The sequence below is a fragment of the Diadema antillarum genome, unplaced genomic scaffold (assembly GCF_040938485.1).
Source record: "Diadema antillarum isolate AM-2024a unplaced genomic scaffold, OU_Dant_1.0 seq00000684_RagTag, whole genome shotgun sequence".
Lineage (NCBI taxonomy): Eukaryota > Metazoa > Echinodermata > Echinoidea > Diadematoida > Diadematidae > Diadema > Diadema antillarum.
The window spans coordinates 392,018-405,862 of NW_027271589.1; the positions used below are offsets into that span (position 1 = coordinate 392,018).

At 40.6% G+C, this 13,845-nt stretch overlaps 1 protein-coding gene across 1 annotated transcript; it reads right to left on the reverse strand.

Moving 5' to 3' along the window:
* Positions 1-1,223: 1,223 nt before the first annotated feature.
* Positions 1,224-12,977, reverse strand: LOC139737158 (uncharacterized). Its single transcript, XM_071647835.1, has 8 exons — positions 12,733-12,977; positions 7,459-7,643; positions 6,688-7,002; positions 5,520-5,790; positions 4,977-5,098; positions 3,540-3,695; positions 2,887-3,060; positions 1,224-2,149 (listed from the first exon to the last, which is right to left on the reverse strand). The coding sequence occupies exons 2-8, from the start codon at positions 7,571-7,573 to the stop codon at positions 1,224-1,226; spliced, it is 2,079 nt and encodes a 692-aa protein (XP_071503936.1). The 5' UTR covers positions 7,574-7,643; positions 12,733-12,977.
* Positions 12,978-13,845: the final 868 nt, after the last annotated feature.

The following is a 13,845-nucleotide window of genomic DNA, read 5'->3' on the forward strand; positions in this document are numbered from 1 at the left end:
GGCTTTTTAGCACGGTACGGGATTGATTATTTCAGTGACTACGTATTATACGTTTCGCAATAGGCATCGCAAATCGTAAAGGAAGAAGGCATATTGCAATGAAATGCTACAATTGCAGACAAAATCCACGAAGGCCTATAGCACGCGACGTGTGAATAAGATTCAATGAACAACATGATGCGTCAGTTATTTTGCAGGACAAAAAATAAAAGTCCCCTCATAGTCGATTTAAATAAACCAGAAGGCGGACACAACAAGACAAAGAAATTTTTCCTTATACACTTGTACATATAAAAATATTGTTCAAAAATTAACAAATAGATAAGGATATTGGTATTTATTGTTCTCCATACAGGCCAGTTTCCTCAAGAACTCAACTTCATAGACGTTGTATCCTGCAGGACCTGATTACGAGCTATTCAATTCATCTTTTCCTTGTTACTAAACTTTCAAGTTTGCATCAGCAAAATCATCTGTTACATGACAGTTTATGAAGGTATGCATATCCGTGAAAATGTCTCTAATTTCACCACTTTTGTCATTCTTTACGATGTCGATGTTTGTAAGGCGGGACCACTTTACTGGGTTAAACACCCTGCTCTTGGCGATGAATAAATGAAGCGGGATCTTCTGCGAGCATGAGTTGTGACTCTATCACACACGGAACCTCCATTAAGGGTGGTATGTCTTATCCGAGGAACAGGGTGTTTTGCCTCTTACTTTTAGAGGGGACGGTGTGATTAAACACAACATTGCTCAGTGAGACCTGGGAATCGAACCGGGGTCCTTTGGATAGTGAGGAGGACGCGCTACCGACTGATCTAACTCACCACTGAACACGATCGCTTTGTGACAGTCTACAAAAGTGTTGTACATCAATGTGATACATTAATGAATCACCTTTGAAAGAACTCTATGCGATATTTCGACAGTGGCATTCAATCAAGTTATTGAGATTATCTCAAGAATTAAAAAGAAAAAGATTCTCGGAATTTAGTCACATAGTTCTCGCAGCCGTCCGAAGCACTCACACAACGGCAGGATGTAATGATGAACTTGCATAGATAAATTCTGATGATTTTCATCACACACAGCTTGATGAGAATGCACTATCCGTTCTATACGACGCAGGTTCGTCGAAGCAATTTTAGGCAAATGGTGAGCCTTGGCAAAAGGAAATGTCCATGTCGAATCTGACGCAAACATGATTCATTCCAGCTGCTTTAGTCGCTGGACCCGAAGCCACCTGGGAGCGTCTCGTTATCAATGAGAAGAAAATCGTTGTTCCGTTTGATCCTAGGCAACGTCAGAAACCTTGCGACAGGGAAAACGAAAACCGGTGAAGTTGGCTTGTGTGTCGCGTCGGGTGTCTCTTCTTGATCGTCTCCGCATATTCCCGAGTCGCGACTCGAGAGCGACAACGACGTAGGTTCTTTCGATGATAAACTTTGTGGGCACGGAGATAGCGAGAGATGGGATAATGGGGACCATGAGGTGGACGATGGCCCGTTAGACACAGGCGAACAGGTGTGCGTGGTCCCGCTTATCGTGGGAATGACGGTTAATGGTAAGTTGGGCGCACTGTGCTCTGACACGGACAGTGGTATCGATGTAAATGCAGTGTTTGAAGGTGGTGTGGATAAATCCGGTGATGCCTGACTGGATAACCGATCCGGTAGATACGTTGATGATGATGGCAGCCTCGAACTGTTTCTACTCGTCTCGCTGGATCCCATTCTTCTTCTCTTAGGCGGTGGAAGTCGAAGGCGAATTCGTTTCAAGGCCCATGCGTCTAGCCCGACCTGGCTTCTCTGCCGCCATCTTAGACAGGTCAGATTCTGCACGATGTATTCGATCATGTTCAGAGTGCGATCGTTCCGATCGACAACACGACGATCGAATTCGAAATCACGGTAGACGAGAGGTATGATTTGGTGCTGGTGCGTGCACATGCGATCGAAGGCATACTCGAGCTCCTTCGTGGCCCACATTGATCCGACGTCCGGCTCCGAAGCTGACGCCGACAGGGAATACGATGAATGGGACGTCGATGACGAAGACAGCGATAACGATCGACACAGATCGGACGAGAGTACGACAATGCACCTGTGGCTCTTCTCCATCGCCTCAACAATGTCCTCACACGTCACTATGGAGGCAAGCACAACGATAGAGAAAACGTAAATGACCTCCATGACCTCAAACTGACCTCTAGTCGAAAGATATTACTTGCTTTTTTTAATCCTCGGAGACAATTAAACATAAAGTGTGTTTTTTTTCTCTCAAACAGATCATAAGAGTTATATCTTTCTTGGAGAATGTTACCACTAAGTAAAATCAGCTCGGTATTCTTTGCTTGTTGGTACAGTGTATCCTAGTGAAGAATTGTTTCTGAGGTTGTGATTAAAGTCGTACATGCTGGCATACGACATTCTTTCAAATATCGCACCCCACCCCAACAAACCGACCAACCAACAAAACAACAACAACAACCAGATTAACAGACAAATGACGATGTGTCCGTATCCCATCAAAGTATGGATCGTCTGGTCTGGGTTTACACCGTTACTGCTATACAACTGGTCTGCATTTTGATTGGTATGTTTTTCTTCACAATAATCTACATGATCTGGGCCTCACAGCACAGCCCAGCACAAACTGGAATAGTAATGACTTACCCAAAATTGAAACCTTCATAAAACTTGCACATTGAAATCTGCATTATGGAAACCCGACGTTCTACTAGAGTCATAGCAGATTTGGGACCTAGCAATCCGGAGGAACTGCGATTGTCTAGATTTAAATATAAGTCAATTGAAGAAGCCCAGCCCGGCCTTTTCTGAATTACTGTGAAAAAAAGAACATGAAAACACAAAGTGAACCTACCCGACCCGGGCAAAGCGTCCCTGTCCCGCAGGTACAGCCGATAATCACCCTGGAGACTCGGGCATAGAATGTTATACACGAAGGCCCTGTCCTCTCCCACACAGCTGGATACGATGTAAGCGTCATAGAGTTTTTCCGCTGAACTGCTGCTGCCGCTGCCGTCAGCAAAAGGACCTGCGACATGGCGGGAAAAAGGGGGAGGTTATTGAAATTAAGTTGTAAAAAGTATATTCAGCCCAGTTGAATATTGTACGATCGATCCAAACAAATCAATCTTAATCCAGTCAATAAAGAGAGATGCAAATAAAACTTTGGCTCTTCGAGGTTTTTGCAACTGATTTCACAACTTAAGTACCAAAAAAGGGAAGGGGATGTTGCTCGATGGTTAGCATTTCCGTGTATGGGTCCGCTTGATTTTCACTTTTTTTTAAAAAATGCTGACAACGAGCTTCGTCTGCTATAGGATGTTCAAAAGCAAACGAAACAGTATAAAACGTCTCCTACTGTTTCAAGCTCTTACCCTAACACATTTGACTGGCCATATGATTGCAACCATTCCACTGCAGTCGTAATATAGCCTGCTCTCTACGCTAAATGGTATTTGCTCCATGCAGTTTACGTATTTGGAATGAAAAACAAAATTGAAAACTCACTATCACTCTCTGGGTCGGCGAGATAACTGTGATGCAACAACTTGATGTCCACTCCGTGGCGTTTCCATATCAACACGCATGTGAGGAAAAAGGCGGTGAGAATGCACGCAACCAGCCAAATAGTTTTTGTGTCTGTGATGGTATCCTCAGGCTTTTCTACAAGACCAATGATTACAAGGAAAAGAAGGAAAGACTTAGCTTTAGAGCAACTGATTAATTAGACGCATTTCATTGCTATGACGTAAATAAACACTGATATACAGTGTTTAAGCAATAGCAATGATGAGCATATACGTACTCAATTTGGACTCAAACCAATGGTGCACGTCACGAGACCGACACCCACGAGTCATACTGCCCAAGAGTCATACCGCTCGCGAGTCTATACAGCCCATAAGTTCTGCGCTATAAAGCTAACATGGCCCACGAGACCGACACATTAAGGGCCGTGTTGTATATTTGTCGAACTCGTGGGCTGTTTTTACCTAGTGTCGGACTCATGGGCTTTATTTGCCTTGTGTCGAACTCATAGACTGTATGACTGGGGAGCTGTATGACTCATGTACCTGTTTTCAATGTCGAACTCGTGGGGTGTATGACTCGTGGGTGTGGGTCTAGCGGGATGACCCCAAACCAACGACCTCCTGATTACAAGACCAGGCGTCATCACGATTAGAAAGACTAAGCTTCGCTTATAGCTGCAACCCACAGTATAGTAACCACAATTAAGTTACACTTTTGCGTACTGAAATATAATCGCTTTGTATGGTTACTGGACAGTGAAAATGTAACAACTTGCAAGAAAACAAAAGTCTGCTGACATTTGCGTGTGCGTTTTTTGTGCATATTTTGTGCTTTAGTGTAGAGTAAATCGAGAATCTGAACTGCAAGCGAGTAATACCTGCTTAAATGCAAAGAAAATGAAAAGGCCATGTGCAAGTTTTTGTAGATAGAAATACTATTAGTAGGGCCTAGTTTTCGCAAGCATGGATCACAAACGAAATTGACTCTAGTGTTTAAAATGTCCTTGATAATCAATGATGTGTCGAGGAATTCGATTTGATCCGTCGGACACCAACATATCTAATGATAAAATTTACACACATACATCCCACCCATGTTGAAATCGATGTTAAAAGGTCAAGTGTAAATTATGTAATCCTCGAGCCCTGTCTACGACCGAGATAGCAGTGCAGTATGGGTCGCCAAGGTCGCATGGTCTATTTCACGAAATAGACCATGCGACACTTGGCGCCCCATAGAGCAGTTCGCCCTAAAGACAACAAAAATAGCATTAACGACAACTGTCTCTTGTACTGTGCTTTTCTCGGTGAATTCAAACACCAAAATGCCCTGTTGGTACGTATGACCCTTTTCTCTGCTCATGCGCAAAGTGGAACCCGGAAATAGATTGTTGTTTTCTGCAATGACACTCACGATAGGACAGCGTCAGATTCACAGCCATGAAGAAAGATGAGATCCAACATCGCACCATGTACACGCCCAGTGCTTCGTCTGTCACGTGACTTATATTCAACGTCAGTGTGATGTATGAAGTCCTGTATGGGGGGAGGGGAGGAATAATTCGAGTATATAGTCGCGTGTATAATGCAATCTCAGCATATCTTCTTTGTAGAATGGTGTTACTACACACAGTACACTAATACAGCATGCATACATAGTCTGCTTTCGTACCTGGTATTTAACTTTTCTAAAGCAACAAAGAGAAAAAAACACACGCAACTATATGCGAAAGAAATAATCATACGCACAAAATATTTCAGCGAAATAAATTTCTTTGTAGCCAAATTAAAGGGGAAAAAGATAATAACTAGCGAATGAAAAGAAGAATGAACATAATCTCAAAACTTAAAAAAAACACACGCATACACACATATGAATAAGTAAATAAATATGTTAATAATATTGTATATGATTATGAATTCATATAAAAACATTTAAGTCATAACGCAATCTTACGCATGCGCGCAGGGAGTCTCGGGATTCATTTCTGTCTTGCTGACGTCACTCTGTTCGTAGCCCGAGTTATGCCATTGGATGAAGTCGACGGAAAAGAAGGTGTCCAGGGTGGCGTTGTACTTGTACCAGTCGTGTGAGATGACCCAAGACGGGTTCTTCACGTAAAACGTGCATGAGAACACGGCGTCCCCGCCCGGAGCAACGGCGAGGTTATTGCAGCGCGACGAGTCCTCCTCGTGGATGGCGATCGGACTTACGGGGGAAATAGGGTCTGCAATAATGACGATCCACAGATAAACAATGTGTGACAAAAACGTCGCAATCTATAGTAAATCTTGTACTTAAAACAATCGCTCACACGTGGGCCTCCTATAGTACCTTAGAACATCACTTTCCCCATAGTAACAACTACATTTAGTTCAAGCATACGACTTGTTGTTCCTTTACAAGATAATTCAAAACTGCGTGATTCTTTTATCACCGTCTCCGTAATAGTGCCAAAGAGAAGAAAATAATTTCCACACCATATGGAAAAACTTTATTCCTGCATACTTACCACACTACACTGCAAGAAATAAGAACAAAAATGATATCAAATAGGCCTACACTTCTGCAACCATCAGTACACAAAGACTGTGCTGACAAATGTTTAAGTTAATTACTTCTTAATTACGTGTCTCAATTTGACGAGTTTCAACGTAAACCGATTAATTCCACTGCTGTTTATTTGAGATACTAACGATTAAACCTGCTTTAAAAGAAAAAAACTTTAGAAATTAAGAAGAAAATAAAGGATACTTTTTTACTAAAAAAATCAAGAATATTCATTGTTGGAAACAAGTGAGGTATTATTGGGAAAATATATTTTACTCCATCTGGTGATGGACTTACTTACGTTTTCAAAGGCACTTAAACTGTTTTGCGAGCAAACACTTTATTTTGCATCGTTCTCACTGTAGTAACACGATACGCGCTCCGGTCTCAATTTCTCCAAGGACTTGTAGGTTTAGGATAAGGGCTATGTTAGAGTTTTAGGTTTAGTTCGACGTGGTAATTATAGGATTAGAACTGGGGTAACATTTTTGTGGGAAAAATTATGTTTGGTTTAGCGTGCCAGACATTTCATGAGAGCTATGTCACAAGAATATCATGGAACATCTGGCTGTACCTGATACCGTCAAAGTCATGCTGCGTGAGATGGTCGACTCCCCGTTGGACGCCACACAGGTGTACCTCCCTTCGTCGCCGCAGCCAACCGATTTGATAGTCAGGGACTGGTTACTTTTCTGCAGCACGTACGCGCTTGCAGCGGGGCCGGCGCTGGAGGGCGCCAACTCGAGTGGTTTGCCCTCGAAGTACCAGTGAATGGTGCAGAAATTGTCGCTTACTTGGCATTTCAACTCTCGCGCTTTGTCGCGGTCTGCGTAGACAATATCTGCATATGCCTCGTAGAGGAATGATATAGGGAAAGTGCCCGAAGTTTCTGGGAAAGAAGAAGAAGGAGAAGAAGAAAAAGAAGAACATCAAAAACAAGGTAATGAAAGAGACTTTTAAATGTTAACTTCGTCGACGAGATGATCATTTTGTTTACGAAATGGTCATTTCGTCTACGAAATGACTGATTCCGTAACGAAATAGGCCATGTAACACTTGGCGCCCCATACAAAACTATACGGTCCTTGTCCATGGTTCAAAGGGGATGGCTAGTAACTGATCAGTGGGAATGCTGGGGGATGATTGTTCCAATCATTGTGGGCTTCATTTAAGAGCACATTATTTACCTATTGTGTGAAAATTATTTGCTTCAGAACGGTCTCATATTCAAGTAATGTGCAGTTTAATGCCCCATCACTGTACAGGCATGCTAGCCTGGAAACATTAAATGTAATGGGGGGGGGGGGGAGCGAGAAAACAACAGGGAAAGCATTTAAAGGCTTACCATTTCGCTTCTTGGATTGCAAGCAGTCTCCTTCTTGGCTGGCTGCACCCCAAAAGACGAATGACGTAAACAGGGAGATAAAACAAAGAGTCTTGGTCATGCAGTGACTTCCCATTGTCAGTGATTGTCCAAATCGTCGTCCGTCAGCCAGTCAGTTCGGACGACAGAAAGCAGCATCCGGTGCACTGGAAATGCAGTAATCGAAGAACCTTTTATGATTATCATACGAACCCTAAAAGGACAGGTTCACCTTCATAGACATGTGGATTGAATGAATGCAGCAATATTGGTAGAACACATCAACTAGTGAACGTTTGAGGAAAATCAGACAATCTGTTCAAAAGTTACGAACTTTTGTAGTTTCTGCTTAGTCACTGCTGGAAGCGAAGATTACAACAGCTTGTGATGTCATTATGTGTACAACGATATAAAGAAAATATAAAGAAATTTCAACATATTTTCACTTTTCTCGAAAAAAAATAAAATAACGCATGACTTCTCTTCTTCAGAAGGTAGGGGGAATGATATTACCCTTTGACAGATTATGTTGTTGATAAGTTGAGGAAATGTGCACTTTTAAAAAAAAAATTGAATTTGTAAAATTGTCTTTATATTTTCTTCACATCGTTCTACGCACATGACATTATACATTGTAACAGTCTTCTTATCTAGCAGTGACTGCGCAGATACTTAAAAAATTCATAACTTTTGAATGGATTGCCCCATTTCCCCCAAACTTTCCCTGATGTGTTCTACTAATATTGCTCTATTCACCCAATCCACGTGTGTATGAAGGTAAATTTGCCCTTTGTGAAGATAAAAGTGAATTTAACAAAGAAGAGAATATATTGCACGAAATACACAGAGGCACCTTCTTTAAGTCTCTCTGGGCCACAATAATCTCCTGTCCACAAGTTTATGTGTGAAATTTGTGCACGTTTGATTCATTGACAGAAGAAAGAATTAATATGGATTCATTGAGCCACACAAACGTCTGCGATGGCGCAGGAGTTATACAGCAGCTCGCCAAGTGAATAATCCACTCCTATATTCTTCTACAAGTGACGAAAATACAATGCAGTATCACGCCACACGAGCAATATATAAGTTCAACAACATGGATACGATGTATGAAAATGGGTGGGAAATTATTATCCTGAAAATAATATATGACTGCCGGCTACAGGAGTTAAATGTCTAAAGATGATACGAAAAGTGTGAAAAAATAAGGGAACATCACATTTTTAATGCCTACTATCTGATGACCGCTGATCAACTTCATTCTTTCATTCATTCATGTTTTTTTTTTCATTTCAAATCAATATACATAGGTAATACAAATGTCAAATGATAACATATCTTGTATAACGTATAATACATATAAATTTCTAAGACGCAATGGGATTTATAGGAATATAATAGAGAATGGAACTCTTAATATGGGTGAAAATGAGTTGTTTGGTGGAGGTCTGCGCGCTCTTCAGCTTGTTTTTCTGGGAATTATGTTTACAGTTTATGACACGCTGTCGCACATTGTACCCACTTTATACACCGCTGTGTACTCCTGAGTGACGTCTATTCTATTACGACTGTACCGCCCGATAATGTCAACTGCATTTGTGTTTATTCTATTTTCACGAGTTGGTACTCTCTTTTCTTTTCATTTTCTTTTTTCAGGATGACAGAAACAGGGACAGGGGATGGTCTCTTCCATCGTATAGATCGTTAACCCCGTAACCTGACCCATAGAAGGTCAAAGTTCGTGTTCCATTGTGGACAGGTATTTCTTGTCATTTTACAGCACCATTGTCGCACCCCAAGGCACAGATTCGGCATTCAAATAGGGAAAATACCATGAAATAAATGAACAATGCCATCAAAGACTGTAACCTAAATTCTTTAGATAGAGGAAATACCTGTGCATTTTAGTTCAATTTGATCTTCTCTGAAGCGTGTCATCAAGATAAAATGCCTCTAGTGTCACACCAAACCGTTTTCAACTCAGTCACTTCTATTCTTGATTTGCGAAATGCATGCATTTCTACTCTGCAATGCACTTTTGGTTCTCAGAACTCGTGTTTTTTAAGCAATCAATAAAATGAAAAAAAAATAAAAAATAAATCTATCTAGATCTCGATGCATGCCTCCACAAAAACCTGTTATCATTTAATGGAGTCTTCTCATAAGGTTAATCCTATAAATTTCAAATATTACTAGCCGTTTTGTTCTGGAGAAACAAATTAAGTGACAACGCGAGGAGAAAATGCGACTTTTTGAACAAGTCCGAAATTCTATACGGCCTATGCATTGTGAATCCATTCCCCACCCAACCCCGACCACCCCCCAAAATAAAAAAAAGAAGAAGTATACAAACTGCATCATCAGATCTAACACAAATCATGAATTGCATGATTGTAGTTCGTCCCTCTGATTTTCACATCGATACGGAAACGCGCACAATTATCGCTCTGGTTTTACCAACAGGTACATGATATCGAAGCACATACAGCCGATGTAGGCACCTATTTCTTCCACTGCCATTATTTAGGGAGATAAATATCTTACCACAGTTACTCCTATACTGTATGCATTATAGTATCGTGACTATGATAGACCATGGAGTTGGTTGCCCCATGGATAGACAGACACCACATCGCAGTAATGTATACGCCCATTTTGTATGTCAACAGTGTATTTTTCAAAGTGTTATTTACCCTTTCCTTGTGAAGTAATTATGATATTGACCATGACGAGGTTTGGCTATTTTCCGTACATTCAAACTGAAAACATACTAACTTGTTTATCATTTTCTGTTTTATTCGAAGATTCAAAAAGAATCATAATATTTACAAATGACTTGCCAGATTAAAATAACAAAATCACAAATCATAAAAAGGGAAGTTATAGGAGGTAACAAATTAAGAAATAAAATAAGGAAAACAGTTTAACTAAATTTACTTCGTCTTGAGTATTGATACCCACTGTATTTTCAAGTGCATGGAGTGTTTGTGTCGATTGATCTGTGCATCCTAAAGAATTATATTCTCAAATATTTGATCAGCATGTTGAATATCTTGAATTCACATGGGTTCTTAGAATCGGTCTGCTCGGATCATTGCCAAGCCCCGCCCACAAAAACTAAAGACCGTAAAACGTCAGTTTGCTTTATCACCACCCCACTGTACAGCGGTATCTACCGTCACAATATAGCTATGTGGTATTTTTGCTTGTTTTTGTACGACTTAACACACATTTCGCGATACAAAAGATAAAGTGCAGTGAGTGATGTCGTTGTAACAGCAGGGGAGTGTTCACCATTTCAAAGGAAAAGGGTCAAGAGGTGGTACGGGATAGAATGTCAGAGCTTATAGTTCTAAACAAGTGATCCTATCTTTAAAGGAACCAAAACCCGAAGAGAAATGTGGATTGAGTGGAAGCAGCAACATTAGTAGAACACATCAATAAAAGTTTGAGGAAAATCGCACAATCGATGCAACAGTTATGAATTTTTAAAAGTTTTGGTGTTGGAACCGCTGGATGAGGAGACTACTAGAAGTTATGATGTCATGTGTGGACAACAATAAAAATAAAATATAAAAGGAATTCCACAAAAATCCACTTTTCTAGCATAATGAAAGAGCACTTGACTAACCGCTTTCAGAAAGCAGGAGGAATAATTTCTACTCTTAACATAATAATATTATGTCAGTATCAAACTGATGGAACGTGTAATCTTCATGGAAAACGAATTTTCGTGGAATTCCCTTTATATTTTCTTTATATTATCTTTCTCTGATGTGTTCTACTAATGTTGCTGCTTTCACTCAATCCACATTTCTCTTCGGTTTTTGGTTTCCTTTAAAAGCTTCGTATATTCTTTCTACGTACAGCTATACCAGGAGCAATGGAAGATGGAACTGAGCTGTGACCTTATTCACCTCTGCGTTTTAGTATTGATCGTGTAATAACAAACGTCGGTTTCAGCTGACTGCTGCTGGGAGAAAAGAATGAACAAGACGAACAATTTGAGGTATATGGCTCTGCCGATTGTGAGAACTGAAAAGAAAATATATCAAACTAAATTTTCGATTTAGACAGAAAGCATATTTGCAGTGATGACAAACGTATAAATAGATCAATGACTGAAGGAAGTTATATTGCTATAGGTTCTTACCATGCGAACCTGAACAATAAGTGCGAGATAAGAATCAAGTATTGATGCCATAAGTCGTTCAATTTACTGTGCTCACTCCTCTACAAATTATCGCACTACAATGTACCACGAAGAGTTCAAGGTGACAACGAACAGAATGGCATGCCAGTAGCTAAACAAATTTTGCTATGCGACGACTGAACAAGTCTATCCCGGCGAAACCATATTATTTGAAGCTATACGTAATGGGATGGGGGGGGGGAACAAACGTTTTACATTTATGACTGTTTTTACCCCCTCCTGATCCCTCCCCTGTCCCGTTTTTAACCTTCTGCGTGCCAGATTAATTCTCTGCCCATAGGAATATGTTTGCAATTTGTGCGTATTTGACTCATTGAGTTAGCAAGATCACTATTATGGAGGGGTGACTGTAGGCATACCCGTAAGAATGAGATTTTAGTTGTTTTTTTTTCTTTCGATCCCTCTCTTACAGTGATAGCAGAGTGACCGTGCAAAGCAGACAATATAGTATAATCTTTTTTCTTTAATCGAGTAAAGCCAAGCTCACATATCAAAGGAAAGAAGCGTTCTTTCAATATCATCGGCACTGTCATGAAATGAACCCGTTTTAGGCATGTCGGGTTATGCACACGGTTTCATATGAAACGCATTTTTATTCGTCATATTTATTATTGTTGATATAGTCCTTTGAACTGGGCTAACAATGCAAATTCACTCCATTTTAGAATTGGCGTAGAAATGACTTTGTAAACTTCTGAACATAAAGAGAATAGGAACACAGTACTTTGATCCTTTGTAATCAGACAAAAAACAGGAAAGGTGTGTGGAAAGCATAAAAGTACGGTTCCATGACATTAGATTTGCTCCTGCGACAATGCTCCCATACACCATGAAATATCTGCACGCTATGACCCGATTATAAATCCTACCCAAAACACATAAACCAATAGCCCTAATCCTAATTCTCACATCAAACTTAACCTAAAACTCTATTATATCACAACCCTTACCCTAACCCCAAGTCCTAATTGGAGAAATTGAGACCGGAGCAATATTGTCGCAGGAGCAAATGTCGTGACACCAAAAGTACTTATACATACCTGACACGTGTATCTAAAAATTATGCCACAGTTTGTGTCTTCTTCAGCGGCTCGTAGGTGAATTGAAGCATGTCCTTCGTCTCAAGACCGGGCCTCTGTCCCATCAACAAAGCAGCGAATCCGGGGAATGGGCCAACAACCTCCTCAAGTTCTTGATTCTCAAATTAATTCGTAGAAGAAAGAGAGTTGGGGATTGGTTCACAACTATTTGCTGAAGAGCGCGTCAGGGGGAGTTACAAAGTGGAGTAGCTGTCGTGTTATATACTCAGTAGTACGTTCTACCAGGACTTCCATATACTTGAGTACTCCGGAACTTAACAACCGGTGCACGACCCCCTACTCATGGCCGCCGACGGCACACTTAGTGATCAACTAGGGAACAGATCTCCACGTTTATGCCCATACTACACACACAAGGAAGTATTTATGTAGTCATGGAGCTACTCAATTTAGCTCGATCCATGATGTAGTCAATAGAGTCTGCATTTTGTAAAGACAGACGAACGTCATTTAGTGCCAGGAACATTACTGGATCGCCGGTGCGCGCGTCATTCCTGCGTGTTTCTCTTTTGTGTTAATGTGCGTTCTGGCTGTGGTTATGTTTATGGGTCGAATTCTTTTGTCTCCATTTTTAAATAGTTTTTGTCTCCATTTTCAGATGTTTTTTGTCGCCTTTTAACACTATTTTTAGCGACACAACACACACCCACCCATCCATGAACGCCCATCGGCGCTTTGATGCCGTTCTTGGTAATTCATAACAATGATCATTGTTTACGTCATTGCGTTGCTATTTTGAACTCTAAGATGTCGCGTCCCAGGGGTAAGGAATGTAATAAGTTGTCCCAATTAGGGGGAGGGGCAGTGCAGTATTATGCTGTTCTCAATTGGTAAGGAACCTCCACTTTTATTAGTAAGAGGCCGTTACTGGAGTTCAAAGGAAATTTTGCCTCTTGAACATCACATTATATTTCTTATGTTATTTTACCCACCAACAGAGAGATGGAAGTTGATCTATTCATCTCGCTGTGCGATATTAAACGTAATTAAAGTGAAACTTAAAAATGTGAACCTCAAGTGAATCCAAAATGTTACGATCGAATAATTGTAGTA

Excerpts from the sequence above, each read along its gene's own strand:
- LOC139737158 (XM_071647835.1), bottom strand. The coding sequence starts at position 7,573 with ATGGGAAGTCACTGCATGACCAAGACTCTTTGTTTTATCTCCCTGTTT. Across the intron at positions 7,003-7,458 it reads GCAATCCAAGAAGCGAAATG|AAACTTCGGGCACTTTCCCT; the intron begins GTAAGCCTTTAA and ends CTTCTTTCCCAG. Across the intron at positions 5,099-5,519 it reads GAGACTCCCTGCGCGCATGC|GACTTCATACATCACACTGA; the intron begins GTAAGATTGCGT and ends CCCCCCATACAG.